Genomic DNA, 14837 nt, shown 5'->3' on the forward strand with positions numbered 1-14837 from the left:
GCAGAGGATGCAGAGGAGGCTCGGTGGTGAGTGTCGGTGTCGGTGCCCGCGGTGGCTGCTCCAATCTCCTCTCTTTGGTTTTGGGTTTTGGGCCTACATTGAAGGTCAGGTTGTTGTGGGCTCTGGACATGCGAACAGATTTTGAGTCAGTTGATGAATAGCTATGCTACTGTTGTCTTGGAGCCTGGTCCCGTTACACCATCTCAGGAGATTTCCTCTATGTAGGTTGACTCCGGTTTCTAATGAATAAGTCGGAGGATTTTGACAATTACATTTTATTGATCATAGGGCCTATTTTAAGGGTTTGCAACATAAAGATGACTGATGTCATGTATGTCGTTTTGCGCAATTCGATTTTTTTTTAAACGCAATTTGATATTTACCTAACCTGTGAGGGTACGGTGAATTATATTCATGTTGTACTTCTACATTTTATTTGATCAATAATATGACTTCGCATCCTTGGTTAAAAAAAAAAAGTGCGTCTATTGTCACCCCACAAACTATTTTGCTCACCCCATGCACGTTCTTTTCACACCTCACTTATATTTTTTAATTGTAAGTATATTTTGTTCACCCATTTACAATACCTAAAATACCATTTTCTCAATTCTCTTTATTCACCCTACATTCTTTTCTCACCCTGCATATATTTTTTCAATTTCAGATTTGCTCTGTTCACCATACATTAAATTTCTTCTCACCCCGCATATATATTTTTTTAATTTTGAATTTAATTTATTCATCCATTTGCAATACACATAATATCAAGCTCTTCCAATAGCAATTGAACTCCAAAAACAAAAAGAAATTGAAGAAAACCATAACATTAATATCATTTGGGTAAGTGAAATCACCAACTTAACAAAAAAATCATATTAAAGTATAAATCTCAATTAAAGAACAAGAAAAAACTCTCAAATTTAACTCATTAGTATCCGTCGATGTCAAGATGCACAATGTTTGTAAATGTATCTCTACTTGAAAAAAGTTCCGACGCCGATGAAAAAAAAAAATCAAATATAAGTGAGCGACTAAACATGAAAATTTACATACAAAATCGACTTAAGTGAGTGTATTTGGGAGCTTTATTTGAGTTAAGAATGGATTGTGGGTGAGCTTGTTGTGATTGAAGGTTCCAAAACTGGGCAATAGACTTCGCAGAAGTGGAGAAAGAGAATGATGGAGATGATTCTCGATCAAGAAGGGAAACTGAGAAATATTATTTTTGCTTTTAGTTTAGAAGGAAAAATAATGGACAGTAACAGAGTTAGAGTCGTGTTAAATTTTATTACGTGGTGTTTTATGTGTCAGTTGCTTATTGATGATACAGGGTTGGCACTGAGAAATTCGGAACAGGTGATTTTTCTTCAAATAATTTATAGGGTGACAATAGACGCACCAGAAAGAAACGAGATGTTAGAATTAATAATAAATAAGCATTTTCCTCTTTTTTTTTTTTAGAATAAGACATTTTCCCTTTGAATATCTCTAAATATATATAAAAATGTGCCGGACCCTTCTTCCGAAAACATAGCATTACAGCAAAAACCTGTTTAGTTTCGTTTCCGGTTTTCCGCAAATCCATCAATAAAACAAAACAAACCAAAAAGGATATCAGATCAGATTCTGAAACAAAACCCATCGATCTCAGCTATGGTATGTTCCATCCCTAAGTCTTTGATTTTCCGCTTGTTGCAGCTTCGATTTTGTATCTCTCTCTCTCTCTCTCTCTCTTTTTCTTCTTCTGTTCATTACCTCCTATATTCGAGGCTATGGCTTTTAGAATTGTGAATCTGGGAATTCTATTTTCTATGAGATTTCGGTGTCTTCTAGTTCCCAATCGTGTTTTGATTGTGAAAATCTCTAAACCAGAACCGACCAAGTGTGCTCAGATTTTGGAGGTCTTTCCGTATAATTTATGAAAAATGTAAAATAACTCAGTCATATTTGATCAGAAAAGTTGTGGAATTTCATGCTCTTTGTTTTGTAGTAATGCCTTGCAGTTGTTCTAAACCATAAAGCAATGCTTCTTTTCATTAACTCGTAAAAATAAAAAAATAAAATAAGTGGAGTTTGAGAATATATGTACCTGTTATTCATTATTGATTATTAGCAATACTAGGGTTCAAGGGGTACTTGAGCTCCCGACCTCAGGTGATGGGGTAAATGCTTTACATTATTAGAACTACAAGTCCCCACTTATATGGGACTGTTTGAAAGAAAAATATCGATTTTGAAGTCGTTTAGATGATAAAGTTAATATAAGTTCTGTTAGTGTAGTTAAAGTCCCCAGTTATGCATTGTTTTGTTTGATGAGAAACGTTTTGTTTTTGGAAAAGTTACATCCATAGTGTGGATGCAACAACAAAGAGATTTCAAAATTGTCAGGGGTGAGGAACTGGAACCCCTGTGGCATAAAGCGTCCTTTTTTGTGGGCCTTAACGGCCTCAGAGTCTTGGGAGGTGCAGTTAGTCCTTATGGTGCAGATTAATATTGGCCTTCTCTTTTGACCCTCTTATATTTAGCTGGGTTGTTTTCTGTTTTATACTTTTGCTCATGGTTGTTTAGTCACTGTGTGCATTCTTGTGTGCATTGTGGTTGACAGCTAGTTCACTATGATAGATTTACTTTCTTTCTGATGTAGTGAAATATGTGCAACTAATATATTTACATATATACATTTTGAAGATAGTTTTGTAAAATGATACGAAATTCAGTCATTCATCTGAACATAGGGAGCACCGTTATGGGATCATTTTCTTTTCTTTGTTCATAGATTTGGTACCTGCATGTATATGTGCAATGTGCATTCCATGAGTTAGAGTCAGAGTGAGAATGGGAGAGAAATAAAGCACCGGGGGGAAGGGGATGAAGAACCATAAAAAATGAAATGATATTAATATTTCTTGGATCGCTGATAGATTAGATTGTGTGGTTTATCTTATGTTTTTGTCAATGTGTACAGGCTGCTAAGATCCTTGCCAACTTAATTGTGATGGGTTCTGGTATTCTGGCAAGGGCCGTAGTTCAAGCATATCGTCAGGCACTTGCAAGTAAGTTTTCTCTTATCATTGTATCTCAATTATGACTTGCAGCTCTGTATACTTTTTTTCATTAAATGTAGATGAATGATAATTGATCCTTTGCATTATTCTCTTTTACTGTTATAGTTTGTTTTGAAGGTTTTGGCTCATGTAAGTATGTTTGTAGGTCAGAGAATTATTCAAAGTTGTATCTATCAGTGGTAACTGTTAAGTGATAAACCTGGTACTGGTTCAATCATCTTTCCTTGTCAAAATTTCAATAAAACACATTAAGTGCATTTGTACGAACTTTCTGGTCTAGCAGGCCATTGAGTGTGCCAGATGCAAGACGTCTTTAATTTTTAGTTTATTAATGTCAAACGCTTTGGGTAGTTACTGTTTTACAATCACTATCTGCTTTGTACTGCCATGAAGCAATCTCTTTCAAATATGTGAACAAAAGTAACAGAACTTCCTTCTATTAGTTGGCATTCAGGTTTTTTCAGTTATTGACACATCCATTAAAAAGTTTCTATATATTTCTAATGGTTTGGGTGTCTTCATAGTTCACTTTCTGGATCTTGAGATGGGTTGCACAGCCAAATATTTACCTCTTGGTACTTTTACCTTGAGGGTGTGATTAGATTATTTAACTTTTGGGTTGCATAGGCGTTGTGCTTCAAATGCTCTAGCTATGTGTTAAGCTATGCTGAATAGTACATAGCGATACATGGGCTTAGAATTGAACCTAAATTGTTTGTTGAATTGCCAACAGAGCATATTTTGAAGCTGTTTCTTTAATTACAATGAAAATAAATAAACTGATATCTTTTTAAAACATCACTCATTTTGTGTTCAGTCCACCTGTTTAACAGATTCGAGACATAATTAGTTTAAGTGGACCATTTTTATAACTATTAAGCAAACATGTTATAAATAAATATAATGTGCTTTTAAATTGTCAAATAGTAAACCATACTGAATAATGGAGAAAAATTATTATATTAATTGACATGGTAGATTAGCATAATTGATGTACCCAAATCAATTATTCACTTATTTAATAAAACATCACTCACTTAATTGATGTACCCAAATCTGGAAGCAATTCCTGGATGGTCGCCCTATAGTAGATTAGCATACTATATAGATAACAGTTAACACATTCATTGTAATCTTATAAAATCCTGATTGCAATTATACTGCTTGTCATGATCCATATTAGTTAACTTGGCCCTACCCCAGCCACGTTGATCTGTGTACCAGTCACGGACTCACGGATGATCCATTCAGACTCTCTAGGTATAATCTCAATAAAACATCATACTGTTCAAAACTCAATAAGACATCATAGCTTACCAGCCGGAAAAAGAAATAAGAAAGCATCATTTGGAGACACTACTTTAGCAGCAACACTAAACACAGAATATCTATTTTGCTCTTTATTTCGCATTGTTGGGTGGAGTTGAGTGTTGTACATGACTATTGACATGGGAGAATGAGAATGTAGTCTCACTTAGATGTGGTAAAGAAATTCCTGAATCCTGATATGCCCATACTGGATCCTTACCCAACAAGGCTGCAAACATTGATCTTCTAGCTTTCTCTCGCTCTCCAAAGTCTAGCAGAGTACTTTTCTTATCATTTTTAACTGCACCACCATACATAAACAACAATTGTCAACTTAGCAGTTAGCAACCACATTTTGTCAGTTCTATCTTATCTGCACACTGTTACATTGGATTCACCTCAACTAATCTCCATTCTATATGAGTAAGAAAGGGTGTCCTGTTCATGGATCAGTGTGCTGTGGTTTCCCTGATTTGAGCATTAAAACCAATAAAACCTTCTCCTGTCCCAGATTATTATTGTTATTATATTTTCTTGTTTATTTTTAATTTTCTTGTTTATTTTTGCTTGGTGACCGTGCACTGTTGTTCTTAATTAGTTTTTTGCTGCACAATATTTTGAACTTTGAATGATTCTTAAGTATAACAATGTTTCACTTTAGACATGTATTGACATTCAGTGCAACTGCATAAACTTGGGAACATAAAATCTATAATAGAGGATAGTATGTATATGTCCTTAAACTTATAGCTTAGTCTGTAAACTTACATGCCCAAATTACTTTTACCAACAACTAATGGTTGATAAAATTTGCAATGATTTCTGCATTCGGGTTAACTTATGGTCAGCATTGTGAGTCTCTGCAAATCTCAAGGGGATTTCATATCAGCTGGTTTGTGATAGTTGTTTGCTGTACTATGCTAGTTCTTTCCTGACTTTAACTTCGTTGTTAGATTAGAAATGAGGTCATATTGTTTCTTAACGGGCATCTATCAAAATTATCACCATTTCATTTAAGGAAAAAGAAAATATGCATGTACATATTACCGAGAATACTGATTCATACTTACTGAATGAGAAGTTTTCTGGTGCTGTATCCGGGGGCTACATTGCTATGACATCTTTTAGTCACATGTCTGTTCTTTCTTCCTGGTTTAGACTTGATTTTAAGGATGTTGTGTGAGTGTTGGATCTGGTAGCAATGAAAATTGATTCCAACTTTAGATGTCTATACAGTATTAAATCATCTGTGCTATCTTGCAGATGCCTCGAAATCTGGTGTTGCTCAAGAAACACTACAAAATGCTGCTCGTAGAGCTGGCAAAGTCATGACAGAGCAAGAAGCTAGGCAGATTCTTGGTATCTCAGAGGAAACTACTTGGGAGGAAGTCTTGAAGGCAAGTATTTTTCTTTTTTCATTACTTTCATCTTGGTATCCCTCTCATATACACGTGAATAGGATTCTCAAACACACTTCCTAAACCTGCACAGAAATACGATAGGTTATTTGAAAACAATGCCAAGAACGGGAGCTTTTACCTTCAGTCAAAAGTTCACAGGGCCAAGCAATGTTTAGAAGCTGCCTATAAAGATAAAGGTCAAGGGACCCCTACCCCAAGTTGAGAGTCCTTCATTTCTTTCGTCCATCTATTAATTGTATTATTAGGTCAGAGGTCTGAGGAACAAGCCTGAAAGATATAGAAGATTGAGAATGTATATGCACATGTTGGTTTAGATCATCGCCATTCTGAAACATCTGTCTGTTGAAGTTGTATTTACATACATGCCTATTTCATCAATGATACACATACCACATAGCATAGTGGTTGGCTTGTATGCAAAGTGGTCTTCAATGGAGGGCTTGATTTCATGGGTGGCCAATTTGTCTGTCAATATAAGAAACCAAAACCATTCCTTAGTAGTAGTATTTTTTTTTTTTTTTTCTATGCAAACCTTTATCAATAAGTGATTCATTAACCGAGTGATCATGTTTGTGGTACGAAAGAAAAAACATATTGTTCATCATGAAGTTTGGCCAGAAGGCCTTTTTTTCACTGAAACAAGTCACCAAAAGTGGATTTATCCCATCTAGAGGCCAAAATCTAAAAGATGGAAAAGAAACTGTTGTAAAGGAGTACCCTGAAAATTGTTGCTTGCAGACGCAAAAACAACCATCATGTTTTAACCACAGCATCCAATTTGAAAATTTGTTTTAGCAATCAAGGAATCAGTTTTAAGATTGCCCACAATGGGAGCATGAAAAGAATGAAAAACAGGTAGATTAGTGACACTTTTTGTAGGTCGAAAAGATTAGTGACACTCAGACTAGGATATCTTGGAAGACAATCAGAGTCTACAACAACTCTGTCTAGTTTTTCATTACAAGTGGTTCATGTTTATTAGACCAAATGAGGGAAATCACTACCCCCAGAAGAAGGGAGGAAAATCAGATTACGCTTGTTCAGAATAGAAGCAAAATTTATCATATAGTTAGTGACCGTTCTCACACCTCTTATGTTTTTCAGAAATACCAAGAATACAATTGAAATCCCTAGCATGATACATGGTTCTTTCATCATTGATAGGAGTGGCTAATTTATCCCAAAGAGATGATTGTTGAATTTTTTGAGGGGTCATAGAGAGAAAAATTGCCAAAATTTAATTTTGCAAGTGAGACAACAATGAAGAAACCGAGAATGCTCAGTAGTAACATTAATACAAACTGTAGCTCCATTCCAACAAATAAACATGCCAACTGATTGTCCAGAAGGAGGAACACATTCAAAATTATCAAAAAGGTACCCTAGAAATTATGAAAGGTATAAATATATTATTAAGCCTGATTGAGATACCTTTACTTTTGTAGTATCTTTCGGATTATCTTAATGAAGAACATAACACAACACAACTTTTGTAGTTTAACATTCAAGCATCAAATCCAAAACTAGCATTCATATATCAACTTGTTCCCTCATAAATACCTGAACCTCTCACGCCTCTAATTTCATTAGCCTCAAAGCTCCTCTATAATTTGACCACCACACCAACATTGCTCCTCAAACCTTCGAAATCAGACCCTTCCCAATTACCCAGTTTGTGTTTTTGCTTTGTTATTATACCTTCATATCAAATCTTGAAACTTTCCATGACAGAGTTTCGTTCAAGTGTCCCAGATTGGTATTATGCATGTTTTTTATTCAGAATGAATCTTCATGGCCTCCGCCAAAGAAATTTATGCTCTGCTCCCTCTACTCTGTTACCTGTTCAACTCCCAACTCGAATGTATGTACTTACTACACAATGTTCGAATGTAGTGACTGCTTTGCTAGATTTTCATCTCAGAAATTGCGGGTTTATAGGGAAAGTCATGTGTGGTATGTTTTACCTGAGGATGTGAAAAGTGACTGAGTGAGACCCTTTTGAAACGCTGCTCTCACCTTGTGAGAAGAAAAATATGCTGCGAATGCGCGGGGTGAGCTCCAAAAGATAGCCTTGCGGCCCGAGCGTTGGTTCGGACTACCGTTGCTAGATATGTATTAATGTATGTGCTCTCATTTTGTTTATGCAAGTAGAATATGGCTACTTGTTTTGTATATGTGGTTGGAGCGGATCGATATCTAAACATTGTTGTTGAATACTAGATCAGACAAATGATAGAGTTGATCCGAGATCATTGAACTTTCAAAAGAACGGTTATGGGAAGCCTGAGGTATGTTTTCTTTTCTTACCATTGATGCTTTAATTGCTATCTGTTTGTTTCTGAGTCCCTTTTGCTTTGTGGGCGCGCACTTTGTAATCTTTGTTATAGCATATGTGAGTAGGTAGATTGTCAAATTGAAGATGATTGGCAGCCACCAGCGTTGCATTTCAACATCTCACGCACTTCGTCCTTGATAGCTTGTGGAGTAGCCGCTGATTCACCTGTTAAGTATTTGGAGCACTCAAGGCGCCAGAACTTTTTTGAATTCATCTAGAATCTTATGTGTAGATAATTCAAGTACATCTGTACATATATAAAATATGGGCATGTCGTTGGTGAAGAAATAATGTTTTTGACCTGATGTGATTTGATTCTGTATTAACAGATTGGCATTGATGTGGAAGAGAAGCAGCGAAAGTTGAAGCACCATATTCTAGCTTTTGCCAGACGCTACTTCTCTTCTCATGAAGTGGAACATCTAACTTCTATTGAAATTCAGCGGCATCAGTTCATTAAATTATGGACTCTCAAGGTATGTTATTGATAATACATTGAGTTAGACTCCAATACATTCCGATAGTTGTATGAAATCGAATAATATAAATATGGGTGTATATGGGAAATTCTAAACTGTCTATGTTTATTAAAAGCTTTTGTGCACCCACATCGGTAATAAATAACCACTTAAGCATTTTCTTCTGATTCTGAGAAATCGATGCTACTATGAAATAGATGTATTAAGGTTGCATTTGAATATGATTATAATATTATATGACCAATGAAAATGGGTGCTTTGGATTTATCTTTAATTAATTTAATATTAGGTAAGTGTGATTTCCAATTCACTTGTCTAAATCCTTTACCTGTAAGAGTTTTCTTTGTTGTCTGCAGAAAATAGTATCAAAATGCCCTGAAAAATGCGCTTAGGTTCTCTCTGTTAGTCTGTTTATTATTTTGATTCATGTCTTTATGTTTTTTCTGAAGCTTTTTCTTCTTACCATGGATCTCATATAAGAGGCATATGTGAAAGCATTGGAGAGGGGCTTCTCGGCTTCACCTTTTAAGACCTTTACCATTAGATCAAGGCTGCAGCTGAGAGAGGCATTCCTCACTCTGAGAGGGGCTACTCGGCTTCACCTTTTATTGTAATATAGTGAGGCATCCATAGTTGTTAGTGTGATGTGGAGTCAACAGCTAAGCATGGTTGTTTAGTAAGCTACGATTTGGGGTTGAGATTGTTGAGCAGGTATCAAGTAGTGTAGAAGCACTATGGTTGACTGATTGTTTCATTGTTCTAGATTTTTAAATGCTCACTTACACTAAGATATTCAACTGCCCTAGACAGATTACTTCTGGTCTAGACTCTAGAGTGTTGACATTCCGATATGTTTTAGGTATCTGAAATAAGCCTAGAGTCTTTTGGCTCCGAAGACATTGCGAACACTGGAAGTATTTGCTTTAAAGTTGGCTGGTTCCCATTATGGTGCCATTTGCAATTTTGCATGGAAAAACACAACACTGTAGGTATATTTCCTTCTCTCTCTCTATCTAAGAGAATTTTTATTCTTATTTACTGTATGGATTAATTGAAATGAATAGGTCAAAAAGGTTGTCACATTTGTATTACTTTATGCAGGAGGAAGAAATTTTCCCATAAATTTGACAGCACGAATAACGATCCAACTTGTTGAAGATGAATGTGAAGGTACTGATGCTGTTGTACGAATAGGTGAATTGACTTATTAATTGTTTATAAGTGATTCAATCTTTCATTTGGAACACTATGAAATCATGCCATCGATAAGCACTTAATAGAAAAATTCTTCTTTCTTTGAGCAGTGTATCCATCACAAATCTCTCATCACTGGTAGCATGGTGGAGAAATGCAACTTTTTTTCCTCTATAGTGCATGACCATACAATATAGATAACAGTTGACACATTTCTAGTAAATCTGATGAATCCTGATTGGAATTGTAACTGACTGTGAACCTAACCCAGCTACACTGCTCTGCGTACCAGTCACGGATGACGTATTCAGACCCTCTAGCATAATCTCAAAAAGACATCATACCCTTCAGAACTCAATAAGACATTAGACATCACAGCTTAGTGAGCTTACCAGCATAATAGAAGAGTACGAAATCATCATTCGGAAAACACAACTTTAGCAGCAACTCTAAACTTAGAATATCTGCTTTACTCTATGTTTTGCATTCTTGGGTGGAGGGGGGAGGTTCGATCCATGAGGATGATATTGTAGTCTCACTTAGGTATAGAATACCCTGATTTTCCTTACTAGATCCTTAAACAACAAGGCTGCAAGCACTGATCTTCTAGCTTTCTCTGGCTCTCTAAAGACTTGCAAACATTTTTTTTCTTGTCATGTTGCAAGGCTGCACTACTGTATATAAACAACAGTTATTAACTTAGCGACCACATCTGGTCAGTTCTTTTCTTGTATGCTTGTTACTTCCTTCTTACGCACCCTGCAATTACAATGCAATTACAATTCATTCTTCATGAGTAAGAAGGGGTGGGCCTTGGTCATGGATCAGTTCCCTGATCTGAGCATGAAAACCTTTCTCCTGTCCCAGGTTATTGTTATCACTGTTATTGTTATTTCATTTTTCTGCTTGATGACTTGCGGTGGTGTTCTGAAGTAGTTCTCTGCCGCAATATTTTGAACTTGTACTGCTTCCTAAGTAACAACATTTTCCTTTTAAACTTTTTTTTTTTTTTTTTTTTTTTTTTTTGTTTTTAGAGTTAAGTTGTAACCTACTTTTCCCTTTAGACTTGTATTGACATATCGTAGTTTAGTCTAGACTCCAAAAAAAAAAAATGGATGTAAATAATAATCTGTCTGTAAACTAAATGCCCTGATGGGTTAAAAAAATTTGCAAGGATCTTTGCATTTGGGTTAACTTATGGTTTAGCATTGTGAGTCTCTGCAATATCTCAAGGGGATTTCTTATCAGCTGGTTTGTGATGGATGTTTGTTGTACTTTGCTAGTTCACACTTCACAGAGCTAAGGAATGTTTAAGAATGGAGTTTAGTATAAGATACTTGTGTAACTAGTATCTGAGGAGCAGTCCTGAAAGATGGAGAAGATTAAGAATGTCTGCACATGTTGGTTTAGATCATAGCCTTTTTAATACATATGTTCGTTGAAGTTGTATTCAGATGCCTCTCCTATTTGCAAAGTGTGGTCTTCAATGGAGGCTTGGTTCATGGGTGGCCAAGCTGTCTGTCAATATAAGAAAGATAAGAATTTCTTGGCCAACTGTGATTGACAAGGTAAAAGCACATGTGCCATTAATTCTAGGGTGTGGTTTTCCAGTGATAGAAGAATTGTGTAATGGCATCATCTTTCCTTAACTAGGTCGACCCTGTAATGAACGCGTCCTTCTGGCCTGCGATTTTGTATGAAAGAAAAAAAAAAAGTAACATATTTTCCCCCAAAAAAAGAAGGTGAAAAAGCATATACCATTACTTTAAATTTCCACACATTTAATGTTTTCATTTCGAAAGAAGGAAATGATACATTAGTATGTCGATACATAGTAACCACCACATGTGGTTGAGTTGGTAAGAGCCTAGGTGTAGAACCCTCATACCCAGATTCGAATCTCAGTCGACGCTAATTGGAGTTAAATCCCAATTTATTCTTGGTGGTCAGAGGGGAGGAAGCATTCTGACATGATCCTTCGGCGCGGATTAGTCTCTGAGTTTAGAAAGCTTTTGAGGATATTGTCGTTGATACACTAAAAAAAATATATATATATGTCGATACATAGTAGGTAGGTTGTAGGCTAGGTTTGATATATGGATAAACTGGCTTTAAACATGTAGTAAAATTACTTGACTTGATCTCAAATTAATCTCCTATGTATTAATTTACAGAGCCCTCAAAACAATATACCTCTAAAATGAGAAATTTTTGTTATGTTGTCATTCTTATTTCACAATAAAATCAGAAATTGTTAACCAATTTTTTTTGCTCTTGCTTTCTTCTTTCCTGTATTATTTACAACACATCATGCCAACTTTTCTTTTGTTTGCCTTTTGGTCGCTTTTCACCAAGACACTAGATTGATAGAAAGTTGGTTTCATGGTTAGTTGTATGCTCTGTATCTCTTTCCTTTTGGCGCCAATAAAAGCTGTAACCAACTAGACACCCAAAGAATTCCAATAATATAATTGCCTATTTCTTGTAACTAATGCAGGCTGGTTCACTTTCACCTATTTCTTGTGCGCTAAGTAACCAAGCAAGCAAGGTGTTTTTTTTTTTGTTTTTCTTTGTTCTTTCTGATAGCTAATTAAAGCAAATTTAAGAGGAAGATTAATGAAAAATGAAACGATGACTCACTCATAAAGCAGATGGATGTCGTTAAGATCAGTACTTCTAGAATGCATTGACACGTATGATACACTAATACCTAGTTGGATTATATTTGATCTCCTAATGTTTGTTGACCGAAGTATATGAAGATGTAAAAAGTTGTAAATCAGTAAATGAAAGACGCACGTACAAAATAATATCTGTCAAGGAATATTGTGATCATAATCTCTATGTACTTGTTATTGAAACTATATACTTATATAGGGTTCAAGCTCTTAGCTAGGTTTGTTGATTCAAGCTGGTGACAAGCATTGATCTTCAATTGGAACTTTTGAATCAACATTCTTTAATGCAATTAAAATTTAAACCTCCCAACTTCGATTCTTTGCAGTTTTAGAGATTCTCTTTTACCTTTAAAAAAAAAAAGAAGAAAGATCTATTTTTACCCCAGAAAGAGGTGAGTAGAAATAAGGAAAATGAAGGGTAACTAAATTTGGTGACAAAATTTTTGAGGAGGTCTAAATTAATACCAAAATCATTTGTCGATTGGAGCTCAGGGACATCAAATCGTTTTTCAACTTCACGAGAAAGACACGACAGTCGTAGATCATGCTAAAAAGGGCTATAGTTCTAGAAAAAGCTAAGTTGGCTCTAGAGGAGCACATATTGCCCGTAGACGTGGTAAGGTTCCAATGATTGCATAAGGGATTATTTGTGGCTGCCTAATTTTCGTTTTCGTTGAGGTTCACTTTCTTATTGTTTTCATTGTTGTTCTTTCATGTGATTCCTTGAGGAGCTTGGTTTTATGTCATCTTCTTGCTATTGTGTTTTTTTTTTTCTTTGAAATAAATTCATTAGAGGGTGAGCCGTTTTGGCTAATCGTTTGTAAAAAAAAAAAAATTCCGATCATAGGAATTTCGATGTGGGTGGAAGTTCTACAATTACTACATATCTTATTTAGTGAGAATGTGGTTTTGATGATGCTTGATTAAACTTTAGGGAAAACCCTTTCGATCCGATATGATACGAGGACGCAGGTGACAATATGTCATTGCTTCTTAGATCCTAATTAATCGTACGAATACTACAACATGCAACTCGAGAGTTTAAATAGAATAAGTCAAAAAAGATTCCAGTATATCCTGATTGACAATATTTTACCGTGTCGATTTATACTGTTTAGAAGGGCCAATTTTGTGGTAGAAGGGCCAATCTCCTTCTATATTTTAAGGAACGAAATAGAGAATCTGTTGGATATAGAGAAAACTGTTAATTGAATTTAAAAAGTAGGAACACACTAATAATAATTATTATTATTTTCACACCAGTGAGAAGCAGGGGCGGAGCCAAGTTAAGGCTTGGGAGGGCCCGGATCCCCCTTGCATTCCTAAATAATCCAAGCAAACATCATTAGTCACCATCATTTTAGCTTAATTGTTGTTCAAATTCCTTAATCAACCCCCCCCCATTAAAAAAATTGCATATTTGTTTCAATATTTACTAGAAAATTATCAACAAATTCTTTCCTTTTGTGTTATATTATATTTAATAGATCAAACTTGAAATTGTTCTAGGATATTCTCTATGTGTGCCTTGGCCTTATGCCAATAGGATATGTAGTTAGACTAGATCTATGTATTCATATCCTTACCATATTGGTATTGTGTAATTCTCTATATAAAGGGCTCCTATCAATGAATAAGATGACTCTCTTGCTATCTCTTTGTCTCTACACTTTATTCTTCATCACGTTATCATGCACTTTGTTCTAACCCTAGAGCCAATAGCCCACCATTTTTTTTCCAAACCCTAAAAACCAAAACCCTAAAATCGGGCAGCCTTGTTTTTCCCGATTTCCGACCAAAATTCCGACTGCCCTCCGCCGGAATTTTATATCCCCAGAAAACTCTTTCCGTCACGGATCCAACGCCGCCGGCCTCACCCTGAGAACCGGCCGGAAAGTCTACGAACCGGCCGCCGGAAAATTCCAGACCGCCGCCGCTACTGACCACCGGTTCACCACCTTCCCTTACTCCGATCAACCTGAAATTTTGACAGAAGCTTCCCCATCCAGAGCTGCTCCTCCTGTCAAATTTTCAGCCCCAAATTCGAAGTATAAGTAGGCGAAACGTTATTTCTCCTCTCGGCAGCCTTTAGAAAGGTATGTTTTGAAACCTTAAACTCTTCCAAGTTCAATAACTCGGGGAGGATAAAATCCTTTCCTCCCTTCTCCATCGCCATTCTATGCTTGGGATTTTGTGTGTGCAGGTACCAAAAATCCCGGAATTTTATTCGCGGGTCAAGAGTATGTTGGATCACTCTTGTTTCTTTGTCCGGGTTGTGTTTGATCAACCCCGACCTTTCACCGGATTGTGTTTGATCAATCCGAGGCCTTTTTCCGAATTGTGTTTGATCAATT

The 14837-nt window shown here is 36.0% G+C and overlaps 1 protein-coding gene and 1 pseudogene across 1 annotated transcript; both read left to right on the forward strand.

Annotated features, from left to right (window-relative positions):
- The first annotated feature begins 1527 nt into the window (after positions 1-1527).
- Positions 1528-6230, forward strand: LOC101291040 (mitochondrial import inner membrane translocase subunit tim16-like). Its single transcript, XM_004296664.1, has 4 exons — positions 1528-1659; positions 2969-3056; positions 5640-5773; positions 5868-6230. The coding sequence occupies exons 1-4, from the start codon at positions 1657-1659 to the stop codon at positions 5997-5999; spliced, it is 357 nt and encodes a 118-aa protein (XP_004296712.1). The 5' UTR covers positions 1528-1656; the 3' UTR covers positions 6000-6230.
- A 1348-nt stretch (positions 6231-7578) lies between these two features.
- Positions 7579-10008, forward strand: LOC101307984 (annotated as a pseudogene).
- Positions 10009-14837: the final 4829 nt, after the last annotated feature.

The sequence above is a fragment of the Fragaria vesca genome, linkage group LG4, assembly GCF_000184155.1.
Source record: "Fragaria vesca subsp. vesca linkage group LG4, FraVesHawaii_1.0, whole genome shotgun sequence".
Taxonomy (NCBI): Eukaryota; Viridiplantae; Streptophyta; class Magnoliopsida; order Rosales; family Rosaceae; genus Fragaria; species Fragaria vesca.

Excerpts from the sequence above, each read along its gene's own strand:
- LOC101291040 (XM_004296664.1), top strand. Across the intron at positions 3,057-5,639 it reads ATATCGTCAGGCACTTGCAA|ATGCCTCGAAATCTGGTGTT; the intron begins GTAAGTTTTCTC and ends GCTATCTTGCAG. Across the intron at positions 5,774-5,867 it reads CTTGGGAGGAAGTCTTGAAG|AAATACGATAGGTTATTTGA; the intron begins GCAAGTATTTTT and ends AAACCTGCACAG.